We start from the raw sequence: 25,944 nt of genomic DNA on the forward strand, positions 1-25,944 counted from the left end.
GAAAATTGGGAATATGTTTGAATTTTTTTTGTATGCCATGGGGTTTCATTATATATTTAATACGTTTTTAATTTAAATGCAACAATCAGATGAACTGACTGAAGGGAACACATATCTTATATGCAATCTGGAGCCCCTGTTTCTATGTTTATCATAACAATCTATCCACATATTAAATGATTGTCATCAGTGTATAATAATTGGTATGGCAAAGATATGGCCCATATGTTGTCAGATAAATTGAATTCTTGCCACGAGGCCGAGTAATGATTAAGAAAAGACTTGCAGGATTGAGGCTTAAGACAGATTTTTCAATCACAGTTTGTTGATACTGTGACTTGCTGGTCCGATATTGTTCCTTCCTAACACCCCACAACAAATGGTGCCCTGTGTCAATTTTTAATAGGATAGAGGTCACTCTCTGACCACTTCAATTTTGTGAAAACCTCCCAATATTTATCTGAAATCGTTTACAATCTCAGACCAACTTTGTTCTCTCAGTATTAGCTGGAAGACCCTAATCATGACCAAGCAGGTAAGGCAACGACACACACTGATGATTGTGTTGTTTTCTGGTCAAACCTTTCCATCCATACGTCAGAAATGGTCAAGGACATACGAGCGACACGCTTGTGTGTGCTTACTAAGGTTTCTAATTGGTCCATCTATCTAGTGCCAGGTTAGACCTTTGTCTTTCTTAGTACACTACCACAGTGTACTAAGGGTAGATTACAGGGTAGATTTACTGTGTGCACTATTCAGTGTCTGTATTCCTGTCTCCCAGAGGGTGAATTGTAATGATTTCTGTAATAATTTTGCCTTCCCAAGAGCCCTGTCTTATGGCTGACATTTTTGGTTGAGAGTGAAACATCTGCATAAATTAGCACTCTAACATTTATTACAGATGTTCGTCTCAGCGGGTATTGGGATAACCTTGAAATCCTGGCTGTCTTCCTCTGAGCCACGAGTTTGCACGATTGAGATATTTTCTAGCTTAAACCAATCTGACTCGAATATAGATAATCGTCAAGCCAAACAGAACCATAAAAGCAAAGTATGTATTTGAATGTATTGGAGATTGGAGACATATAAAGCATAAAGGCCATTACCTCACATTTCAGTGAGTCCAAATTGAATTTTCTCCTATGCTACTTTATCCAACTCAAAGTTGTGGATGGATTGAAGCAGGCAGGTTGACAGTCCATCACAGAGCAAATTCACATCAGCTGGCAATTTATACTAACAAAATTATTCCCATATATATATATATATATATATATATATATATATATTTAAAAAATTTTATTGTAGGAGGCTAATAAAGGAGCATTCAAACTTTAGACTATGTCACTATAAAGCACTGAACTGTTACAGCCCTTATTCATGGCAAAAAAAACCCCAGAAACAAAACACAAAAAAATCCCAACAATGTTATTTTTTTCTAGACTGGCAACTCTAACCCTATTCTAAGAAAATTGCCATTTTATGCATGTAATCTTGCTAATGTTAGTTTTATGGTGAGCAGATGCCTGCAGGACTGCTACACTAACAGACTATATTTCTGTATTTCTCAACTTTTCGCAGTCAGTGGCACACGCTCATGTGTCATCCTATGATTGAACCTCAGTTGAAAGGGGGTGTCACACAGGAAAAACACTCAAGTGGCTTCTTTTCAAGGTCATTGGTAAACAATGCACTTTATTTCTTGGTTCAGACGACCTGCTGCCTATATTAGACCCTAAGGAGGCTGCAGGTGGCAAAAGGCTTTGCTTAATTTGATCTGAGGTGAAAATGACTCACCATAGATGACTTATAACTCCTGAGGTGTCATTCTATTTTAAAACATCTTCTAGTGTCCTGCAGTGCTGGGCTTTTCAAAGACAAGGCGGCTATAACCAAATGGGTTGGCTCTATTGTCATTAGATTTTTGGGGGCAGAATTTTGGGTGGTATTTGCCAATTTAGATCCTCAATATAATGTTTCCCCTCTTTCGACATTCAACAAAATGTGATTAACCTTTAAAACACAATTCAAAACATACGAGCAAGGAAGGAACAGAGGCCACATAATGCGGATCATCTTATGTTATGCAAGTTCAGTGGGAAGCTGCAAGTGGAGGCATCCTTCATCTGACGCCAGATGAGAATCGCCTTCAGGCAGTGGCACAGCAGCATTTTGGTTTCACCTCAGTCACCTGCCCTCTGCATGTGCCACTGCACACACTCGTGTGAAGATATTGGCAGTCGTTGCTCTTTGGGTGGATCGCGGTCAGTTGGAAAATCCTGATGTATTGCCCAACACTAGAATAAAATCAAGCTGGGTGAGTGATAACTCGACAACTATTCTGCCCACATGAGCAATAAACCAGCAGGATAAATCTGTCTGAATAAGCATAGGTTGCCCTCATGTCAGTTTATGCAAAGATGTGCAATAATCCTCAGTAAATCATTGTTTGTGTTGGCTCTCTTCTTTCTCCTTGAACCTTGAAAGAAGAAGATGTAAGCAGAAAATCATTAAATCGTTTTTGACACATTGATAGACGACATTGGGTTTGATGACTGATCTGTTCATAGCTTCATTTCCAGTTGTGCGAAAGCTACAGGAGACAGTTTCTTATCGGTCATATGTTTCTCTCTCCTCAGGCGGTCTGTTCATCAGAAACACTGATCAGGAGTACACCGCCTTTCGGTTGGCGATCTTCCTGCACAACACCAGCCCGAACGCCTCGGAAGCCCCATTCAACCTGGTGCCTCATGTGGACAACATCGAAACGGCCAACAGCTTCGCTGTCACCAACGCCTGTAAGTCTGTCTCATGACTTCATGTGTGAGTGTTTGTTTTGTTGTTGGAACCCAGAATCTGTTTTTTTTTTTTTTGTCCTGCTGGTTTTCTTGAGTTTTTTTTATAACACTTAAGCATTATGGTTCATATCACTTTTAAATGGACACATTCTTCTACTTGGGTTCTTCCAATAATGAGTAAGGTTATGTGTTCTTTATTACTATTTATTAGAATTAATTTGGCTTTTTAATTATTTCACAGACTGCTCTAATTTACGACAATGCCAAATTTCAATTCCTGACACTTTGAACTCAGGTTTTATTTTCAAACATTGATTTGCCATTAATGCACACAATGTATTCTTCTGAGGCTTTGATTTGAGCATGTCAGGATTCACTATGACTTTTCTGTGGGAACTTACTTCCCGGTTCGGGTCTCGTCTGAGCAGCTTTACCCGGCTTCTGTCAAGAAAGGACTTGCTTCATATTGTCATTGGTGTAGCATCAAAGGACATGTGTGAATCACATAGCGGTGCTTCTGGTGGAAAGATGAGTAAAGACTAGAATGGCTGTCGATGTTTCGGAGTGCCACATCAGACCTCAAAACAACAGTGACTGTACATCCCTGCAACCATCATTAAACAATTGGATCTTCACTCGGAACAAGCCTCGTGCATGATATATAAACAGCTTCTGTTGCTATTTTCTCTGTTTTGGAGTTTAACCTGACATCAAATTCTGGTTGTATTTTAAACACTTTCATGACCATGATTACCCGTTGACAATATTGGAACAATACATGACACTGGCATTGGGGTTGATTCATCTGCAGAAGTTTCATTCAGAAACACACCACCAACTATTTTGTAAAACACATTCGATTATTTTTAACTTTCAGCTTCAGGCAAACATTTCCTTCATATGTTACATTTTTAGCCAAACTAGCCTTCATCGCACAGAATATCAGAAACATATGACCAGAACTTCAAATAACTACCATCATCTGTTCTGACCCAACAGCCATTTTTTTTGCAAGTTGCATATAACAGTATAAATGTACGTGGCATTAAAGGTAAAATTAGGTTAGGATAATGGGTTTCATTCGAAGAATTCCACATTGATGTCATATTTAAGTTAGTGTGTTCCCATCTGAACAGTCAACTGTTTGTGTGGCAGCACAGTTGATCTGCCACAACATGCCAGCAGGGACGGGAACTGTACACACAAACACCAATCACACACGTTGCCATAGTTAGATCTGCTAACGGGAGTCAGCAGTGATTTTTAGAGATTATCCCCAGGGAAACGTTTTCTTTCTTTCCTCTCTTTCTCACTCTCATCTCAGTCTGAAGCCTTTGTTTGTCTGCAGGGTGGTGGACGTCCCCGCAAAGACCATAAAACACTTGAGCCTGATGTCTTCTGCTATCTGTGGTGTGATCTGGTGTTAAAAAAATCAATGGCTAAATTAAGCAGTGAATGAAGTGCTTTTATGTGTGTTTGGTAATCGAGGGGGTGTCCTGCGAGTGAGAGGACAAGAGCTTTAAGATGTTTATACTGTGTGTTCAGACAAAGATAACTGGCTCTTCTGATTAGTTTTTGAAGTATTTTCGTAGATTTTTTTTTTTTGGGCAATTTGCCATAATCATTAGGCTTTAGAATACAAAACCGCTGCTGTCAGTATTAGAATTTTACTAACTGGTGATAATATTATTGATTAATCTCATATTTATCTTTGTTGATTTATGGATCTTATTCAGAGAGGAAACATATGGCACCAGTTCCAAACATCATAGTATGACCACGAAAAATAAAATCTCTACTGCATCTGCTTGTGTAGATTTGAACGCCTTATGACCTCAAGATTGAGAAACATTTTTGACACACTGATATCTTTTTACCCTGCAAAGATATATTTACCCCAATACTAAAATGCAAGCTGTATCCCAATCATCTGTGCTGACTCCAAACAGCAAATAAGAAACTCAAGCCTCCGTCTGTAACATTATATATCTGGATTTCTCTGCAGGGATCATTCAGACTGCTGACAGAGGCATTCAGCTCAAATACCTTTGTAAATAAAACCAGCACATTTGTTAGGTTTTGCCTGCTGGTGACCTCTTATATTAAATTACAGGAAATAAAACTGCATTGATCTGTGAGCGGAAATGAGTAGAAGATGGAAATAAAGCAAGAAAGCCTTGGAATGTAGGTTATGAGCACGGAAAATTAATATGAGATGAAGAAGTAAAACAACTGCAGTGTGATGTAATGTGTGTGCATAAAGTATAGTGCATTTGCATTTGCATATGCATTGTATAAATACGCCTATGTGAGTATTTAGGTCATAATTACAATATGTTGACTAGTAAACTATGAGCCAAATGGCCACATTTGGTAATTTCCTGTAAACTAGCAATGGTATTTTAATGATTGCAACAGAGAGCATGTTTGGATAGTTTTGTAAAACCTGCGCTGCTTGTGTAAGATTTGAAGAATCTGAGAAAATTAAGACACTGTTTCATTGCTAGTCAGTTATTAAAACACCTGATTTATATTTGTTACCCTTTACTGGGAAAGTTATATAACCTTGTCACAATCCAATGTTTCTAGTTTTCTGTAAAACCAGCCGTTAAAAGTTGTGGGGAATTACAAAACGCATAAATAACACATTCGTTGCAGGGCACGAGTAATTAGTACTTTACTTACTTTACTCTATATATATATAGAGTAATATATGTTTATTGTATCACAACTCGTGAGAATAGAGATTTCTATATAAGCTGTGAAACATGATGTCAATATTGTTCATATTTTTGGTTTTGGACTTTCCAAATGTTTGTACTCTACATGACATTTATTGTTTATTAACTTTAAAATGTTATCAAATAAATAAATAAAGGTAGCCTTTACCAACACCAAAGTGACAATCTCAGTTTCAGTGAGTGTCCAACAAAGGATTAACTTGTAAATATTGTATTTTTGGAGATTTATTTACATTACATATTAAGGGAGTGGTAACAACATTTTGCCACCTTTAATTATTTAGAAAGACACTAATCCCATTTGAAGACATTTTCAGACTTCAGTTAGGAGTGTGGTGTGTGGACAAGGCTGCAGTGTTTAGCAGTGTTACCTTGAAGCAATAATATGTCTGATTTGAGTTCAAGCTTGAATGCGTTCTATGGGAGGGTTGCATATTCTTCCTGTTGGTGCATCTGTTTTCTGCAGGTACAACAGTTCCTGTCTACACACAAAAAAACCAAATAAAAAAGAAACACTCTTGAGGGAAAATTGTCTTTCTCATTGCCTGCAAATGTAAATATGCGTGCCTCTGACTGTGGACAACGCAGTATGTAAAAAACAGATAGAGTGTTGGAATATCCATCTATATAGCACAGTTCACTATTTAAAGCAAATTTGAATACATCTGTAATGATCTGCATTCGAGCAGATAAAGTGTTTCAGTGCATAAGAGGTTTTTTTTCACAAGGCCCTTAAAAGCATGCTGTAATTTCACAGAAATATAGACACTTTAAGAGACCAAAACACTGAGGTTTATTCAACTATGCACAAGGCTCCAAACAGGGTTGTTGTTCATCTGGTCAATTCAGACCCCAAAGTGATGCAGTGAGACAAAAAGCGGCTGTTGGAGTGAAGCAATGTCAGAGGAGAGCAGCAGCTGTGCTATTGTCGGTGGGAGTAAACTGTAGATTTCCCGGAACAGAAAGAAAATATGGGGCTTTTTCACCTCCGGTTTAATGGCTGCACAGTCACAGGAAGTCAGACTGCAGCTCATTGATTGGCCAAGCCAAATCAGAGCAGAATTACATGAGCCAATCAATGGCTCTGATAGCTCTGGGCCAGCGGGGAATCTGAGATCGAACTCCATTGCTAGTTTTCTCCCCCAGTTTTACATTTCCCAGTGTATCCTCTTTTTCTTTTGTCGTCCTGCAGTTCAGTGTGTTATCAAAGGCCCCTCAGATAATGGTTATGATTCAGCAGAGCTGCCGCGTGACGTTTAAGGGTATAGCGTACATTTGGGAAGAGCAGATGAGAGACGGAGCTAATTTGTGAAGAGAGATTAGGCCATTCAGTCGCTCCGCGCGCTGCTGTCAGGAAGCCTGATGGGGATAATTGGAAGGAGGACGGGGACAAATGTTGTTGTATGTTCCCATTGTCATTGATATAATCATTTTGCAGACGCAGACACTGATAAATTCAGCGGCATTTGTTTGATTTACAGTTTAGGTTCCTTATTACACACAGTGGGGTTACTGGAATTGCTGCCATCATACTATGAAATGGTGCTACTGGAAAGTATAAGATTTTGTCTTTTAAAAATCCCCCAAATTGTCACATTTAAAAAAAAAAAAAAAATGGTAAAATGGTCTGGATTTATATAGCGCCTTCTAACCACACTGAGTGCAGTCCCAAAGCGCTTTACATATCAGCTCACTCACCCATTCACACACCAATGGGACAGAGCTGCCATGCAAGGCGCTAATGAACCACTGGGAGCAATTTAGGGTTCAGTGTCTTGCCCAAGGACACTTCGACACATAGACCGGTGTAGACTGGGATCGAACCTCCGACCCCTCACTCCGAAAGACGACCACTCTACCACCTGAGCCACGGTCGCCCCGTTTTATATTATATATAATATAATGTTATATTGTGGAGGCGGACGAAGGAGTCGAGTCGCTTTTTCCTTTATTTTCTCCAACCGTCTGACAGTTCACCTGTCAAATAACCAACCCCATGTGTCACCGCACTTCCCCTTATATCCCCTCCCACTATCAACACCACACCACGTGCCCGACACACCCACTCCATTCTGGTTGGGAGAACCTCCCTCTCAGGTGCACACCACACAGGCCCCCTGTGTGGTGTACTACTGGTGTACTCCTGGTACTACTACAAAAAACATTTTTTTTTTTTTTTTTCTTTAGTCCCACTTGGGTGGTCTGCACAGCCGACCATATCGGCTGCGCTGCACCACCACAGGAGGAGGTGCAGGAGGAGGTGCAGGTACCGGCACCGGGTTTACTGCAGGTGCAGGCGCTGTGGCAGCTGACGACTTGGGGGGGCGCCCACGTCTTGGGGGCTGTGCCACCTCCACCGGCTGCTCCGGCATGGTGTGGGCCGGCTTCAGGCGGTCCAGTGAAACCCGGATCCGTTTACCCCCCATGTCCACCACAAAGTTCTTTGTCCCTGCCTCCAGGACATGAAAGGGGCCGTGATACGGCGGCTGAAGTGGGGAACGGTGAGCGTCATGTCTGATGAAGACATATTTGGCTGTCATCAGGGTTTTTGGGACGTATGACCGGGGAAGGCAGTGATGAACTGGGACCGGGTCGAAGGTGTGGACTGCGCCGTTGAACCTTGGTGGTCCCGCTTTGACCCCCCAGGGTTCTGATGGCTGTGGCAGGAACTCTCCGGGGACCCGTAGTGGCTGCCCCAACACCAGCTCCGCAGACGATGACTGGAGATCTTCCTTCGGAGCCGAACGCAGGCCCAACATGACCCATGGCAGTCGGTCAGCCCAGTTGCTGTCTGTGAGTGTGGCTCGGAGCGCGGCCTTCATTGTGCGATGGAACCGCTCACAAAGTCCATTGGCCTGTGGGTTGAATGCCGTCGTCCGGTGCAGCTGCACTCCCAGGCCTTTAGCCACCTCTGTCCACAGCTCAGACGTGAACTGGGAGCCTCTGTCCGAAGTGACGTCCAAGGGCGTGCCGAACCGTGCCACCCAGGTGGCTATGAAAGCGCGAGCCACCTCTGCCGACGTTGTTGAAGCCAGCGGGACCACCTCTGGCCACCTGGTGGTCCTGTCCACCATGGTGAGGAGATGAGTGAAGCCTTGGGAGGGAGGCAGCGGACCCACCAAGTCCAGATGCACATGGTCAAACCTCCGTTCCGGGACCAGGAACGGTTCTAGGGGGGCTTTGGTGTGACGCTGTACCTTGGCCCGCTGACACGCCACACAGGAGGCTGCCCAGCTCCTGACGTCCTTCTTGAGGCCCGGCCAGACAAACTTTGCCCCCACCAGCTTCACCGATGCTCTCACGCCTGGATGCGATAGGGCATGAACAGCATCAAAAACCTGCCGTCTCCAGCCAGCAGGTACCATGGGGCGGGGCCGACCTGTAGACACGTCGCAGAGGAGTGTGGCACCATCGTCGTGGAACAGCAAATCCTGCAGTTGTAGACCTGTGGTGGCTGTCCTGAAGGCCTGAATGTCAGAGTCTGCCTGCTGGTCGCTGGCCATGGCAGTGTAGTCCACCCCAAGGTGCACAGAGTCCACGTGTGCCCGGGAGAGGCAGTCGGCCACAGCATTGCTTTTTCCAGCCACGTGCTGAATGTCTGTGGTGAACTCGGAAATGGCAGAAAGGTGGCGCTGCTGCCGCCCAGACCATGGCTCCGAGGTCTTGGACATGGCGAAGGTGAGGGGCTTGTGGTCCACAAAGGCAGTAAACCGCCGACCTTCCAACAGGAACCTAAAATGGCGGACAGCGAGGAAAAGAGCCAAAAGTTCTCTGTCGAATGTGCTGTACTTCCTCTCGTTGTCGCGCAGTTGTTTGCTGAAAAACGCCAGAGGCTGCCAGGCTCCAGCCACCCATTGTTCACATACTGCCCCCACTGCGTAGTCTGAGGCATCGGTGGTGAGCGCTACCGGTGCCGTGGGAGATGGGTGGGCCAGCATGGCGGTGTTGGAGAGCGCAGCCTTGGCCTTTTCGAAAGCCAGGATCCTCTCTGCGGACCAGTTCACGTCCTGCTTGGCCTTTCCGCCCCTCAGGGCTTCATAGAGAGGCCGCATCAGCTGAGCTGCATGTCTGATGAAGCGGTTGTAAAAGTTAACCATGCCCAGGAACTCCTGCAGTGCCCTGATGGTCTTTGGGCGCGGAAAAGCAGTGATTGCTTTCACCTTAGCTGGTAAAGGCACCACTCCCAGTGCTGCCACATGGTGGCCCAGAAAGTCAATCTCTGAGAGTCCAAAACAACACTTAGCTGGGTTCACGATCAGTCCATGCTCCTGCAGTCTTTCAAAAAGCTGACGCAGGTGTAGCAGGTGCTCCACGGGCGAGGCGCTGGCCACCAGGATGTCATCCAGGTAGATGAATAGGGAAAGGTAAGCCCCTTAACACGGAGTCCATCAAGCGCTGGAACGTTTGTGCTGCACCTTTCAAACCAAATGGCATCCGCAGAAACTCAAATAGTCCAAAAGGTGTGATCACTGCAGTTTTGGCTACATCCTGCGGGTGGACTGGCACCTGGTGGTAGCCTCTCACCAGATCCACCTTGGAAAATATTACCTTCCCTGCCAGGTGGACAGAAAAGTCTTGGATGTGCGGAACAGGGTACCGATCATGTGCCGTGACTGTATTAAGGCGTCGAAAATCCCCACAAGGCCTCCAACTCCCATCAGATTTTGGGACCATATGCAATGGGGATGCCCACGGGCTGTCAGAGCGCCGCACGATACCCAGTCTCTCCATAGTGGCAAACTCCTCCTTAGCAATCGCCAGCTTTGCCGCATCCAGTCGGCGGGGGCGAGCAAACACCGGCGGCCCAGCCGTGGGGATATAATGTTCCACTCCGTGTTTGACTACGGCTGCTGAAAACGTGGGGACTGTCAGTTCAGGAAACTCTGCCAGGAGCCGCTGGTACACATCCCCCGAAGCCAAGATATTAGGAAGGGACACCGCTTCTCCTTTCCCCAACGTGCAGGAGAAGGAGGAGAATGAGACGGCGTCCACTAGGCGGCGATTCACCATGTCCACCAGGAGTCCATGCGCACACAAAAAATCTGCTCCCAGGATGGGCACGGATACCGCAGCCATCACAAAATCCCATCCGAACTGACGGCCATTAAAACACACATTCACGAACCTGGTGCCAAATGTGCGGATGGAAGTCCCGTTCGCAGCATCCAGAGGCGGCCCTTTACCGCCGCTCTCGACGTCGGTGGGGGAGGCGGGAATGATGCTCCGCTGGGCGCCGGTATCCACGAGGAAGCGCCTCCCGGATACAGAGTCTTTAATGAAGAGCAGCGTTCCGATGTCCCCGGCGCTCATGGCTGCTAACGAGTGCCGGGTCTGGCGTTTCCCTGCACAGAGAAGGAGCAGGGCGGCGTGCAGCGCTTGGCTCTGCTCCTGAACCGCCGGTGAAAAAAACACAGCTGGTTGTCATTCCTGCGCCGATCCGTAATCGTCCCGACCGCAAACTGCACTTCCTCCTCCGGCCGGTGTTCCGGTGGCTCCGGCAGGACTGCATGCACTCCGTACTGCCGTGATGCGAGCAGGAGCTTGTCTGCCTCTTCCGCCAGCCCCCGATAGTCCTTTGTGCGCACGAGTGGAGAACTCGCCAGAGCCGTGCGGACCGGAGCTGGGAGTTGACGCAGAAACAGGTGGATAAACAGGAACTCCGCGTCCCCCGATCCCCGCAGCGTCAACATGTTCTCCATCAGCTCCGTGGGTTTACTGTCTCCCAAGCCGTTGAGAGACAGGAGCCGCTCGGCTCGCTCGGCGTCGGGAATCTGGAACAGCCGTAGGAGCAGAGTCTTGAGGGCGGAGTACTTTCCTTGCGCCGGCGGGTCCCGGAGCAGCCCCATCACTCGGCGGGTGGTGGAAGAGTCCAGAGCTGCCACGACGTGGTAATACTTGGTGTCGTCGGCCGTGACTCCTCGGAGGTGGAACTGCGCCTCGATGTGCTGGAACCACGGTTCCGGATGATGTGGCCAAAACTCCGGTAATTTTACCGCTGCGGCGTACACCACGGGCGCTCCGGCCGCCGCGCCGCCGGGGATCGTACTGCTGCTGGCTTCGGTCGACATGTTCGCTTGTCAGGGTCACCAATGTGGAGGCGGAGAAAGAGGAGACGGACGAAGGAGTCGAGTCGCTTTTTCCTTTATTTTCTCCAACCGTCTGACAGTTCACCTGTCAAATAACCAACCCCATGTGTCACCGCACTTCCCCTTATATCCCCTCCCACTATCAACACCACACCACGTGCCCGACACACCCACTCCATTCTGGTTGGGAGAACCTCCCTCTCAGGTGCACACCACAATATATTCATTAAATATATTAAACAGTTTCATACCTTTTTCTGCATCCGTCTTTAAAAAAGAGTTCATAATATATGGATTTAGTACGACAAAATGAACACAATTCGACTGTCACATTTAATAGTTTATGCAGCAGTGTTCTGCAATGCATCAGTGTGATCTTCTGTATAATTCCATTTAAACACTGAAATAATGGTGGAGCCATTTGTTAGTCCCTGTGTTGAAGCCGTGGTTCATTGTCTCTAAATGCCAGGAGGAAAAATTACGCTAAAGCTTAACAAATAAGTTTAAAAAAAAATCAATCACTGCTAAATAAATTACTTAATAAAACAATAACTTGCATATAAATTCTCAACTTTACTTGTTTAATGAGATAAAGTTGGTACCACATGGTATGTGATTAGAATTTTGAGAGAAACCTTTATAGCTATGTGTCAATAAGTTTTTTGAGAAGAAGCAGGCCAACAACTCCACACTAAAAAAAAGACTTCCAATCAAACATAGAAGAATGAAAAACCATGTTGAAAAATGTATTTAATGTTTAATTGTTGAGATTTTCATGTGTAAATGCACCTTTCTTTAAACTCGTTTTTGACTTTAATAACCATGTTGATCTTGTATCTCTGGTGAATGAGGGAGTACGCCATTTGTTTGTCTGCACACAGCATCTCAAACACCAGTTATCAGATATTGTGAATCACAAATCAATGATAAAGAGGATGGCACAAAAAGGATGACGTGTTCTTTTTATTTGAGTAAAATATTGTGTTTTCTCAGTTTCCTCGGGGGGAAAAAAAGTGTCTGTATCCTCATTACTTGACACTTGTTAGGCTTTTTTTTTTTTTTTTGCATAATACTTTATTCAACAAAGTGTAACTGTTATAACAACCATTTTCATCTTGTAGTTCTGATGATGACATAATAACACAGCTCAGTGTTTCACCACTAATTGCAAAAATAATTTTACTCAGGTGTCTTTTAGTTTTTCCAAAGTGCAACATCATGGTTTACTTAAAAAGGTTCCAATCAAATTTTAACATTTATTGATGACAATTATTTGTGACAATTATTTTTGTTTTATTTGTAAATTATTTCTTTAAAAAAATCCACCCTCATTATTCTACACTTGTTAAGGCTTTAAGAAGTTTAATCAAAACAATGGCAGCATTTCTGTTAAAAGTCAAACAATTATAAACCACAGAAACCTTCTCAGAAGTTGTATATTCCAATGTGTATTGGAGATTCTGTTAGCATGATCTCCTCCCAGCATTTTACACCATTTTCAACACACGCCTGTTTCATATAATCATATTCATAAAGGAAACATACTTTCCTGTTATTTTACATGTTCATCAGACACAACTTAGTGCTGTAAAATCCTATCCCACGTGTAATTCTTTAGAAGATCTGGGTAATAATGATGTGCTGAAAACATAATCAAACTGTAAAGAATAGGAAACCTTGCAGACAACCTGAGTCTTGTAAATTTGCAAAATAAACAACAACATTGTCTTACTCTGCGCATTTATTTGTATTGTTACTGACCGAACAAGAAAAACGGCCACGGAAAAGAAAGCTTTTAATCTTACATATGATGCATTGCTCGTCATTAATTCACTATCGGCTCTTTATAGCAAAATGAGACACACATTCATTTTGTTTGCAGATTTCAGTCTGTCTGCTTTTTTTTTTTTTTTTTTTTTTTTTAATGGTGTTAGCTGAGACTACGGTCTACGGGTGTGATATGGAAATTCCCCATCTCTCAGATGTGTGGAAAGCTTGCAAAGAAAATGCCAAACCAACAGACTGCCTGGTTTATTATGAAATACTGAGCCAGCATGACGATCATTTCATGGATCTGTGCCTCGCTGTCACAGTGCCATTCCTGGTGATGTGCTGAAGTTCAGGATGGTCAGAGCGACTCCGTTAATGCCTGCGAGTCCTTGAACCTGAAAGGCGTCATGACCGTTTGTCCCTTTGATGTGAGGAAAATCTCCTCTGGGACTTGAGACTGAAAGTCAATGAGAACATCCAGGTGTTTCAGACAACAGCCTCTGAACCTCGTCAGAGAAAATTGGCAGAAAGTCAAGGCACTATGAACATCAGCGTTGGTGCTGTGCAGAAGAATTTGGTATATCCCATCTATTTTCAGCACAGTACAGAGTTTAGACTCGGAGAAAAAAAAATACCACACCTAAGAGATTTAACATCAACAATACTTCAGAGGATGATTCTCTAAGCACAGATTTGCTACAATGAAGGTGAATGAAAATGAGGATGAAGAAGGGAGGGGATAAAAAATGAGAGAAAAGGAAAGAGGAAGTCCTCTTTCTTGGGGACAGACTGAAATTGTATTCATGGCTTAATGAATACTGAGATGAATAACAACATACTGTAAGGGGTGTATATTAACTAAAGTAAGTAATAAGGTCACTTCGGAGTTAAAAGCAGGCTCAGACTTTTCACATAAAAAGATGAATAGACCAAAATTAACAGTACACCTCAGTTTGACTTACATTGCATTGAAATTCTGGCAGGGTACAAGACGCACACATTTTACAACTTATATCAAAACAATAGTTTCTGTTTGAGCAAATTTAAATGATAGTATGTGCAATGCAGTTTTAATCAAAGTTCCTGAAGATTTATAACCTCGATCTTGATTAAAAAAAAAAAAAAAAAAGAGCAAACGCAGTACAAAATTAATATTTATCAAGTCATGAAGTACACACATTTTAGAATTTAATGTAATAAAGTGTGATAAATGTATGAAATTGCAGGAATCACACAGTCTCTAGGCTGCTCAACAGAGCAACAGAAACAGCTGGTTAAGCACAACATGTAGGCAAAGCCTTTGTTTGCTCATACTTGAATGGGAGAGAAAATAAATGGGGAAATCATTATGTCATTGACCTTTGGTTCACCTTCGATAAATCACATTTTCTATTTCTGTGCACTCTAATTACAATGAGGGTTAAATTGAGACTTTGTAGGATTTTTTGTGTTTGCGTTACCCATTGGTCTAATTATTAATATTTTCTTTTTCTTTTCTTTTTTTTGCAACAATGCAACATTCAGACTGCAAGCTTAGCTCCAATTATCCTCTCAACCTCATTACTTCATTAGCTAGACAACATTGTATGATGAGTCAGATCTAATTAAATATGTCCCATGTGGACAGTTCAAGCAGGTATTTGAAAATGTCAGTTTGACCACAGAATTACCCCGATGGTACCTCTGCACCACCTCTGTGTTTATGAGTGTATTACTGTCTGAGCAAGAACCTGATTCCAACTGTATTTTCATGAAAATTAAGAATTATTGAAAAAAAAAAAAAAGATTGGAGATGATTGGATTGAAGTGAAAGGGAAACTGTATTTTCATGGAAGAGCAGCGAGTTAATTGGTTTTCAGTAAAATTAGGATATAGGTAAACAACCTCATAACAAGGAGCAGCATGTCATCAAGGTACACAGCCACTGAGTGTTGGATCTGCATGACTTCATTAAGAACTCTCAATACGACCACACAGAAGATAAAATGGAAACTAATCAGTGTCTCCTTGAGAGGCTGTACACGCCCCCACCTCCCCGGCTGAGGCTTTTTTACAGAGTTCGCATGTTCTCCTTGTGCATGTTTAAGATTTCTCTCTACTCGGTCTCAATACATTTGACATGAATGGTCATTGTACACAGTAGAAATGCCCATAGGTGCCAATGAGTCTGTGGCTTTCTTTCCTCGCCCACTGTTGACTTGAATCTTGGAGTTTGATGAAGCGGTATAAGATGGATGGGCTGCAGAGTCCTCACATGTGTCTCGCTGATCCATCAACATATTATTCTTCCAGCTGATCTTGTGTTTTGTGGTAACCTCTTCACCACGTAGCCATGGCAAGTGCAGAGGTGGAATGAGTTAATTTGACCTCCTACGTGTAGCCCCTGCATTCTCCCTCGCTGAAACAGTGACATCTTAATCTGCATTGAGTCATTTATATTCAGCATGGCACTCTGACTCACTTCAGATCAAGATAGCAAGCAGCCTGTGCTCCTATATGCACTCGCGCTGCACAGGAGAGTCTGCGTTTTCTCCATCACTCACATGTGAACACTTGCCTTCCTTGTCCTTCTTTGAGCATTGAAAAAGCCCTCCCATTTTGTGCTTTAGCGCTGCTTTCAAATGGCTTCTGAGTGTCTGCGTGCATGCACACAAACAACTCGCCTGTGTTGCATGTTAGTCCTATTTAAGTCTATTATCTCTCCCTCCACGGGCTCCTTTCAGAGGGGCTCTTCTTCTCTGTAGTGCTGCCCTTTAAATGGCTGCCGGTGCCCCTCATTTGTCTGAGGATACTTCTGCATGGGTGAAAACATACAAGCCTTTCGGCGATGGATACTTGTATATGTGTGTGTAATGGCTGGTGTTGGTGGAGAGAAAAGATGGAGAGAAAGGGATGAATGGGGGGCTGCTAATGAGAGATTAATGTGGTGAAGCAGGGAGGAAGTGGAGGGGTGAAGAGACGCAGGGGTGTACAAAAGCAGAGGTAATGGGAAAAGGGATTTTTTTTTTTTAAAGAATCCTTATCTGAAGGTAAAGCGTAAGCGTGATGAAACCTCACTGTTGTGAAGCACAGTGCACAGTTTGAGCTATTTCTGCATCTTTGAAAACATTTTTTTATCTCTATTTGCTGTTTGTACGTGATGCTGCATCATTAGTCATATGGTGCTAAATTTAGAACATGTTTTGATAAAAAGTGCACCATGTGTCACTGTTCCAGTGGTGGGTGAAATGCAAGGACAACTGGTGCAGAAGTTGACTTTGCGGTAAGAGAGATTGCGCAGGTGCTACAAAGTGCTTCTGCAGACATCCAGTATTAAAGTATACACAACATGCGCTGTATGTGATGGTCTGTCAACTTTACTTTTCATACCAGAAATTATCAAGGAAGTTTCACTGGCATTAGGAAAATTAAAATGAAGATCAAGCTAAAAATAGCCATTATATAATTGTGATGAGCTTTACTTTTATTTTATTGTAAATGTATTTGATGTGTCTTGCTGATGAAGGAGCCTTAATCACTACACTGGGAAGATATAATTCATACTTGCCATAAAAATTATTATGAAGAAAGAAGATATATATGTAGACCAGATGAAGCATTTCTTTCCTATCCTTTTTTCACGCCCTGACAATAGTTGACTGAAATAATCAAAACAGGCAAAGCAACACAAGGAGATAACATAGTGACACAAAATATACAAATTTAAATGAAAGGATGGAATAATATTAAATAAAGGGACAAGATAAGCTGAAGGCATGTCTGTAAATGTGCAATTCAAGAAGTTATTTAAAGAAAATCACATTTTCTGCAAAGCTTATGTCCTCGGGCAAGCCGTTCCAAAGGCGCTGACAGTAAAAACTCAGTCACCTTTTGAGGACCTGAAAAACGAGCAAAGCTAATGTTGCAATCATGAGTAAGAGGGAGTTGGGAAAAATACCCGCTTGGCAGTGGGAAAATGCCTCTGAATGCAGTCAAACTGTTAAGGTGACTGAATGTACTCGCTCTATGCATGAAAAAAAGTTATTCCCTTCCTGTTTTTGTTCATGAAATAACGATAAAACTAAAAAGCACTATTGCAATACCAATGCCAGGAAAGAAATTAACAGCTTTAAAAGAAAATGTTCACACAGTCTCTGTAATATCCAATTTGTACCTCCTGGGTTTCAGTTCATCCCCCTCTTTGTTGATCTATGTGATGTCAAGCCTGTTTGTCTCTTTTCTGGACTCTAATAGCAGCAATAAAGTGACACTGCAGAAGGCGGCCATGTTGGTTATTTATTGTTATGTGAACGCTGTAAAGTGGGAAAATGGGACCTTCCCAACTGGTAACAATCCCTATTCTCTGCTGCATGAACGCAGCTTAATGCATTTTTAAAATATATAATCAGAAGTTTAATCACATGCAAAAGGAATCTGGGAAGTTGGCCAAAAGGAACAGAAGATAAAGGACTCTGGGGTCAGCGGTGTAGAGCCGGCTGTCAGATACAGAGATTTGACTTGACCTAAAGATAAAATACATTCTTAAGCTACAGGAAGGCCAAAGAAATGGCAGCTCAATGCTCCAAACCAAATGAAAGGAAATAAAAGAAAACTATATTTAAAACAGAGCACTGTGGAGGTCAGCAGGTTGACTCCTTCCCCTCCAGCCAACACTCATCTCCACTCTTTTTACCTGAGAGGAAGAGGAAGGAGAAGGACAATTATTACACCTTAAGTTATGGAACATTCAAATCACACCTGCTATTATACTGAAAATGAGTACATTGTTTGGATTGCTTTGATTATGTTCAAGTTGTTCTCACATTTGTGTTGTAATTTACCGGTGTGGAACAAAGCAGAAATAACCATTAAAAGATAAATTTTTAGATAAAGCTTACAATACTTCCACTGGAATAAATGCACAGGTAAAACTACTGTGGTGGTGTTATTAGTCATTTTGCAACTCATGTTTGCTTGTTGAATAAAACAATTACTCCATCCATCCAGTCATTTTATGTTCTGCCATATTCAACGTAACACTGGCGCTGATTTCAATCTTGAACCAGAGATATTCTTAATGTGAGGCGAGAATATTTCCCACTACAACACCCTGCACCAAAATACATTAAGAAGCTCTACTGCAATACAGTAGTTCAGAATCCTGTCTCATGTTGCACACACTTTTGCAAATCAAACAAAAACTGAGCAATGTCATGAGTATGATTTTGACTTTCACCAGATCCTCGAAGAGTGCACACTCCCCAAGTTTGAGGTTTGCCCGCACGGCACTCGTGAAATCCCAGATGTCTTTGAGTGCAAATAAATTCTAATCTTAAAAGTATTTCTTTGATGATTTCTGCTCGTTTGATTTTTATCTCCTCCCCTTCTGTTCCACTTCACCTCCCTCAGCCTCCACGTCTTGATCTGTGCATTGCTTATATAAGTGGTCCCCTGAGGTTTGTCTGCGAGATTGTGTGTGCATGTGCATACGTGTGTGTGTGTTTTGCGTGTTATTCGAGGTTGTGCGGGTTCAGGAAGAACTTTGCGGAGACAACTTGCACTGAGCAACAGTGGACTGTTAATGTGATCCTTCACACGTAGTTTGATTCTTGAAATCGATACTCTGCCTGAAGAAAAAAACATTACCGAGGATAAACTGGTCAAACAAGCATTTGACAAGCAAGAAACATTTCCAAAATAATTTTGAAAAGTTTCTCCATTGTGGCTTTTTAAAGCTCTTATTTATCAGTGATGGCAGTTACTTTTCTTGAAGAATCATTTTAATGGAAACATTAATTGTGTGCTGCTTGTTAAAAGTGATGTATTGAACTGAAGACTACAATGTTAAAAAGAAGTATTACTGCAATGTTGGCTTGCTGACATTAATATGCAATAATTATAATCTCCCATGAAACAGTTTTTAACAAAATTATTTCTATTTGATTAATGAACGTTGCTTGTTGATCATATTAAGGCGGTAAAGTTGAGTTTTATCCGAGAATTGCAAAAAAGCTCAATCAGACTTACAAAAAATGGCCATGTCAACACAGCTTAAGCTTTTGAAATTTGGCCAAGCTTCTAAGGGGTTCAAAAAGACTTAAATCTTTGAGTTTTGTTATTGATTGAGAATGTGTCTGATAGAGGTACACCAGAATGAAAAACGTGTTCCTTTGGAAGGGCAAGATAACCTGTTTTATAACTCTGTCTGGTGACGTAAGCGTTGGTCGTTTGAGACAGTTGAACCAACTGCTGATGCTATCATTCTTATTGAGAGAACGTTCCCTGAGGTAGGCTAACATCAGCTAATTTACAGCAGTGCTCATATCAGATTAAATACAGCTGTAGCTGCAAAATCCCTGAGTGCACTGAAATGAGTAAAGGTGCTTTTTTTATTTCTTATAAATCCAGCTTTTAATTTGTGGGGAGGAAGACTGTTATTCCCTCTCTGAAGGATTATGTGGTGTTGAACCAATTTGAAGTTTTCCTGACTGTTGTCAAGGGAAAAACCTTTACCAGAGGCTTAAAATAAACACCATTCCCATCCATTTCAGGCAAGAAGATAAACATATTCATAGTTTTGCAATTTAAAAGTTTCATAAAACAGTCTGTCCAAGCACAGGATGGTTTTAAACCTCTATACGTGCGTCTTTCTATAGTGCTTTATAACGCTTAAGCTTGAGTCGATGCCAGCTGACTACGGGGAAAAGCATAAACTGAGGACAGTTCACCAGTCCATCCAAGAAAGAAAAGAGAGATATAAATACACACACACACACACACACACACACACACACACACACACACACACACACACACACACACACACACACACACACACACACACACACCTACAGTACATACAGGGCTTGACTTGCTAAGATCAAATGTGTATTAAATTGAACATTCATTGAGTTAGGTTGCATATTTGGTTTGTGCTTATTTGCAGGGGATTTATTCAAAGTAACATTAAAGACACTGGAGCTTTAAAGAAAGTAATCAAAATTTGACCAAACATGATTGTCACGAAGTCTAAATCGGAAGTAGGTACAACACAGACAAAACCCTTTGATTAAGTCTGCAAATAAAGGTCATGGGGTGCCAGCTGAGGATTTGCCTCTCACCCCAATAGCAGTAGTATTTTTGCTAATTGCTAATTGATTAACCTCACATGCATGTTTGTGGATTGTGGGTGGAAAATTGAGTACATAATCATCCCAACCATAATCCCAAGTTTTTACTTGAGCTGGTAATATCCTGGTCATGAGGTGGGACACTACACCAACATGCAAAACGAGCCCATATTCAAAGCTGCAACTCCAGAAAATGAGAGCATCATGTGTTGAAACTGTCTTCTGTAGCCAGAGCAATTCAAATGAATGGCTTTGCTGTTTGCTCATTGAAATACAGCTGAAGTGTGTCAACAGGCCGTCCTGGGAAATGAAAATAGAGATAATGCAATTCAGTCGGCTACCTAAGTTTAATTAGTTATCATAGCCTGTGTCATTTGAAGGGGATTATCAAACATTTAGAAGCCATCAGGGGTGTGATGCCGCCTTCTTTTCTCAATTAGAAATCTATTGATGGATATGAGGATGTTTGATGACGATGGATTTCCTCCAAACTAGGGCAGCAAGTCAAGGCATTTTCGTGTGAATTGATCATTTAGAATTCTTTCTCCAAACGCTTGCATCTTTGCTTTTTAATGCAACACCAAGAAGGGAAACTCCATTGCAGTAAACAGCAGCTGATGGGTTTTATTGTGCAGTGAAAGGATTTTCTGTAGGATGGCTTCATATCCGGATTCAGTATATGCAGGACTCTTTTTGTGTTACAATATTTTGCAGCATGTGGAATTTATTCGTTTATTTTGCCTCATGATTTATAAAAGACTCAAACTCTGTTTTGGAAAGTGAACATTTGTAGAAGGACAGCGAAGGTGTTTAGTTTGTCCTGTAGTCAATTTTCTCTTACGACAGGACTTGTTTCATCAGCGCACACTTGTTTGATTATAACCTCACCTTCACCTCATCAGGACTAGCTTTGGATGACATTGTCTTGTTCTGCAGTCTTATTATGAGTTATTTCTTCTTCTTTTTTTTACCAAACAGCATGGAAAAAAAAGTGACCGAGCCCCTACGATGATTGCTTGGACACTACTTGTGTCCCTCAAATCTAATTCATCATTCATGAACCATTTAGGAATGTGTTATTCAAGGTGAAACCGTCCACCCTTCCTCTTCAAATCTTATGTAAGCATGTGTTTGACAGGTCTGCATGCAGGAGATATTATCTCACGGATGGAGAAGGACTAAAAATATAATGGCTGAAAAAGAAAACTGCACTGAGATCATTAGGAAATGTTTAATTAATTAGCTAATTAGTTTTCTGTGAAGTCAGTAACTCAAGAAAAATAAATTGAGCAAACTTTATACTTGCACCGCAGGTACCACACAAGGAGTAAATTATCTGATTAGAATTCAGTGCACTTTGCTGCATACATTTACATACTCAGAAATACTGATGACCCAGAAATGACTGGAGCTCTTTTGATCTTTAAAGATTCAAGTTGATATAATTTGATAAATGATGCCAGATACACAGCGGAGGTAAACATTTTTACAACTGCATGTGAACATTCCTCATTGAAAAACATGGAAGAGCAGAAACTTCATACTTACCCAACAGACTCGTCAAATGAACGACATGACCGGATCCAATTTTCATGCAAAAAGTACAAAAGAATGTAAAGTAGAGACTTGACAACTGGACCGATAAAAGAAGTCAAAAGTATCTCAAATCAGCACTGCCTTGTCTTTAGTGCACCTATTGGCACATGTTTTTCTATTAGATACAGAATTGAGATAATCCCTTGATTGCAGGATAAGCCATCAGCCAAATGACAAAGAACAGTTATTCTATAGATACAATTAAATATAACAGTATAACAATCTGTTTTCCATTACATGGGATCTTTAACGGTGCAGTGTGTACCATTTAGCATCATCTGAAGGTGAGGTGGTGTATTGCAACCTGCTGAATATCATTTAGTGGTTAAAAAAATAAAATAAATCAACACTTTGATTCAAATAGGTTTTAGGTTTGTTGACTTATGCAAGTTAAAAGGAATCTTCAGGGCATATCTGTGGTTGTTCCTTTTACAAGATTTTAAAAGGTTATCATCTCTTACGCTGTAGACTTGGATAGTTTTTATGCCGGATGTGTTTTGCACCGGCCACGACCCGAGTTCTACACTCATGGTAAACAATCAAACAGATGATTGAATCAATAAAGTAGAAATCTTTGGAATTTTCAAACCAGAAATGAATAGCACTTACCTTGTCAGTATTGTATTCTTAAATGCATTTAAGCATATCAAATGCATGCAGTAATTTTATAGGAGTTGGAAATCAAGGGTCATATTTCTCCGTCTTGATGAAGAACATATTCTAATAACTGGTCATATTACATGCTGGTATAACATGCCTTTTTCAACCATAATATGAGCACAGCATCTCCAATTTAGTTTTCTCAAAAGCCTATGAACAGAATATTGCTTCTAATATTGTTCCACAGCGCCAATTCAAGACTTCTTCGGTCCTTGCCGACCTTCAAACAACCGTATCAGTCAACCGCTAATATCAACATTGTTCATGCAACATTAACGTTAATGAAAGCCTAACGGATTGAAGTGAATTGCTCTGCGGGACAGAGACGCCCAGAATATTTTAAGGGACTGACAGAGACGAAGAGAGCGTGGGGGTGGGTAGCAGCAGGTCTGCTCTCAGATCACAGTGACTAAGTCGTGTGAATTCACAGATGGGTTTTAACAGGAACAAACTCTGGCCAGGGGAGTTGTTCTCACATACAGCAGGATGCTGCTACTACACACACACACACACACACACACACACCTAATGCGTGCTTCACGTTTTGGAAATGGCTGCATGACATTCCTTTGGTATGTAGATCCACGAGAGAGGATGTAAGGAAGCACGCTCAGGTTCAATTGTGAAAGCTCTCAACTCAACGTGACTGAAATGACTCTGAAATCAATAAAAATATGTGCAAGGGCCTTTATGATTATTTCAGTGAATGATTATTTTATCCTCATCCCTAGGTTTTATTCAGTCTGAATTGATTTTTCTGTAATTTAAAGCAGCACAATGCACATTTTTAAAGCAAAACCAGCTCATTCACTCAAACTGAATCCTTAATATATGTATAAAAAGACCACGCTACATCCCTGCAGTGCTTGGCATTTTTTGAGTCTGTTCACTAATTGTATGATATTCTCTACCTTCTCTACAATTTCTTATAGTTTCATCTAAAAAGTGAAACTGAATCTTTTCACATTGTCTCTCAGCAGGAGATGTCACGTCATCATTATGGCCCTCAGATTAGAAAAGGCACTGGACTCAATGGTGGCTGAGCACCCCGCTTGGTCATCGCTGTATGAGTTGAGTGTGTGAATGAGATTGAAATTGTCTATTGCAGTGAGAGCACAGAGGTGAAGACGCGCTTTACAAGTGCAGTTCAATTTCATTTAAGAAGGGGCAGTAATACCTGGAATTGTCTCAAGATGTTTCGCAGAGCCCCGAGCTCAGGAATGCCCCAGGAGTATCAAGAAATAGAAACCTCAAGAAGTTTTTCAATAATACAAGGTGTCCAAATATTAAAATAGATATTATTTAAATTCTCTTTCAATTGTCTTTGTATTGCAATCAAAGTGGCGGCTAAAGTTGAGAAGTTCAGAGATAAAGGTAAGGAGGCCATGTTGACATGGTTTGGAAATGTGGAGAAGAGAGATAGTGGATATATGGGACAATTTCTTCGAATTATCTTCTGCTGTCTCTCTACATCCTGCTAACTAATTTCCTCCTCAGTACCAGTGATGCAGTACCGGTACCCTGCTAATGTCTGCACATTGTTAATATCAGCTGTGTGGTTTCCGCTATTCCTTTGTCATTCATGCATCAATGAGCTTATGAGGTTATGCAGACTTGTGCCTGACACCATAAAAGTATTACACAGTTGTGGGAAGTGTGTGCAGTAGAACGATTGTAGACTAAAATACCAGAGTTTAAGATTGACTGATTACCTCAATCGACCGCAATGGGGGGGAGGGGAATATTAAAAAAAAAAAAAAATCCACAAGTTACTTTATGAAGTAATAACTAGTAACTTTTCAGTAACTCGTAAAGTACTAATTTTCGCATATATGCACGTCACTGTTTAGCAGTAACATAATGGGAGACAATTAAGTTGTTTTATCCATCAACTCTGAGCAGCACAACCCTCATCTTAACCCTTTGTTATTGAAAGTCATTTAAAGACTCTTTTATAACTTATTTAAAAAGATTTTGTGACTTAAGATGGCAGAATAATGTGTCCCAAACAAAAAAAAGGACAAAATCCACACTTATTTTGCAACTTGTGGCCTTAAAATGTCTTTGAATGTGATTTCAATGGATTTTAATGCATGTCTACTCTTGTTGCTACCAGCTTTTAAAATATAGATTAATAGGAAATTAGAAGTAAAAAGTTACATAATGTGTGTAGTGATCCAGCATGGTGTCATGATTTTTTAAAAATAGAATGCACGACAAAAAACACCAGCGTTTGTGGTATTTTCAGAAGTGTAAAGCAAAGCTTTTGCACATTTTCAAAAGCAGCACTCATTTTAAATAAATGTTAAAAGTTGCCAAATACAGTCAGTTTCTCAATGAAGGCTTTAAAAAGCTCGACATCCTTACAGTTGGGATTTGATTGATTGCCTACAACCTAATGAATACAATAGATCATGACCAAAGTCTTTGATGGGTTTCTCCATCAAAGCACCTCTAAGCACATTGGAAATCTAATGACCACTTAGCCGGACCTGCTAATTGTTTGGACACACCTACTCATTTAACCAGTGGATACATTAGTCACTTGTCATCATGGTATCCACAGCAGCAAAGAGGTTCATTACATCTGACTGATGATGCTGAATTATCTCATTAACATGAAGTGAAAAACACTGCAAAATACTGTGCTGAGACATCATCATGAGACACCCAAAACACCCAGATATCAGATAAGATTAGCTTCATAGAGTCCTTTTGCAATCTTTCTCAGCACGCAGCACCTTTTTCCTCTGCATGCTGCTACTGTTACGTGTGGCTGCCTTCCAAAAAGTGCTGGTGCCATCGCAGATGTTTTTTGTTATTTTGGTTCCAGGCATTTAATCATAATACATTACCCGTGTAATCAGTTACATGGACAAGAGGCTTGAGCTTGCTCTGCCGGTCTATCTAGAGTTATATATCCAATGCATCCAATAAAAATGTCAAAAGAAGGAATTTGTGGACAGATTTGCCAGATTACTCATTTTAGGGTTGCATCTGGTCTTAATCTGGGCTCGTAAAAATCCCACTGAACCTAATAGATGGAGGGTTCGTCCTATCCAGACTTTTTCAAGCTACAGTCATAATCTCTTGCTTCACCCATTCATCCAGCCTTCCATCTTCGATAGTAGTGATATTCAACTGGTGTGCTGCCACCCATAAGCTGAATGCCAGCCGGTTT

At 41.6% G+C, this 25,944-nt stretch overlaps 1 protein-coding gene across 2 annotated transcripts in view; it reads left to right on the forward strand.

The window, feature by feature from the left end:
* The window catches only part of gria4b (glutamate receptor, ionotropic, AMPA 4b), a gene marked incomplete at both ends in the record, with an annotated part of 136,515 nt that overhangs the window by 4,741 nt on the left and 105,830 nt on the right, over window positions 1–25,944 (forward strand). For both annotated transcript variants that reach the window (XM_080508577.1, XM_080508578.1), the window contains one exon: window positions 2,643–2,801. In XM_080508577.1, the coding sequence (XP_080364703.1) occupies window positions 2,643–2,801 (159 nt within the window). The remainder of the gene's footprint in view (window positions 1–2,642; window positions 2,802–25,944) is intronic.

Source organism: Blennius ocellaris (assembly GCF_963422515.1).
Source record: "Blennius ocellaris genome assembly, chromosome: 14".
Lineage (NCBI taxonomy): Eukaryota > Metazoa > Chordata > Actinopteri > Blenniiformes > Blenniidae > Blennius > Blennius ocellaris.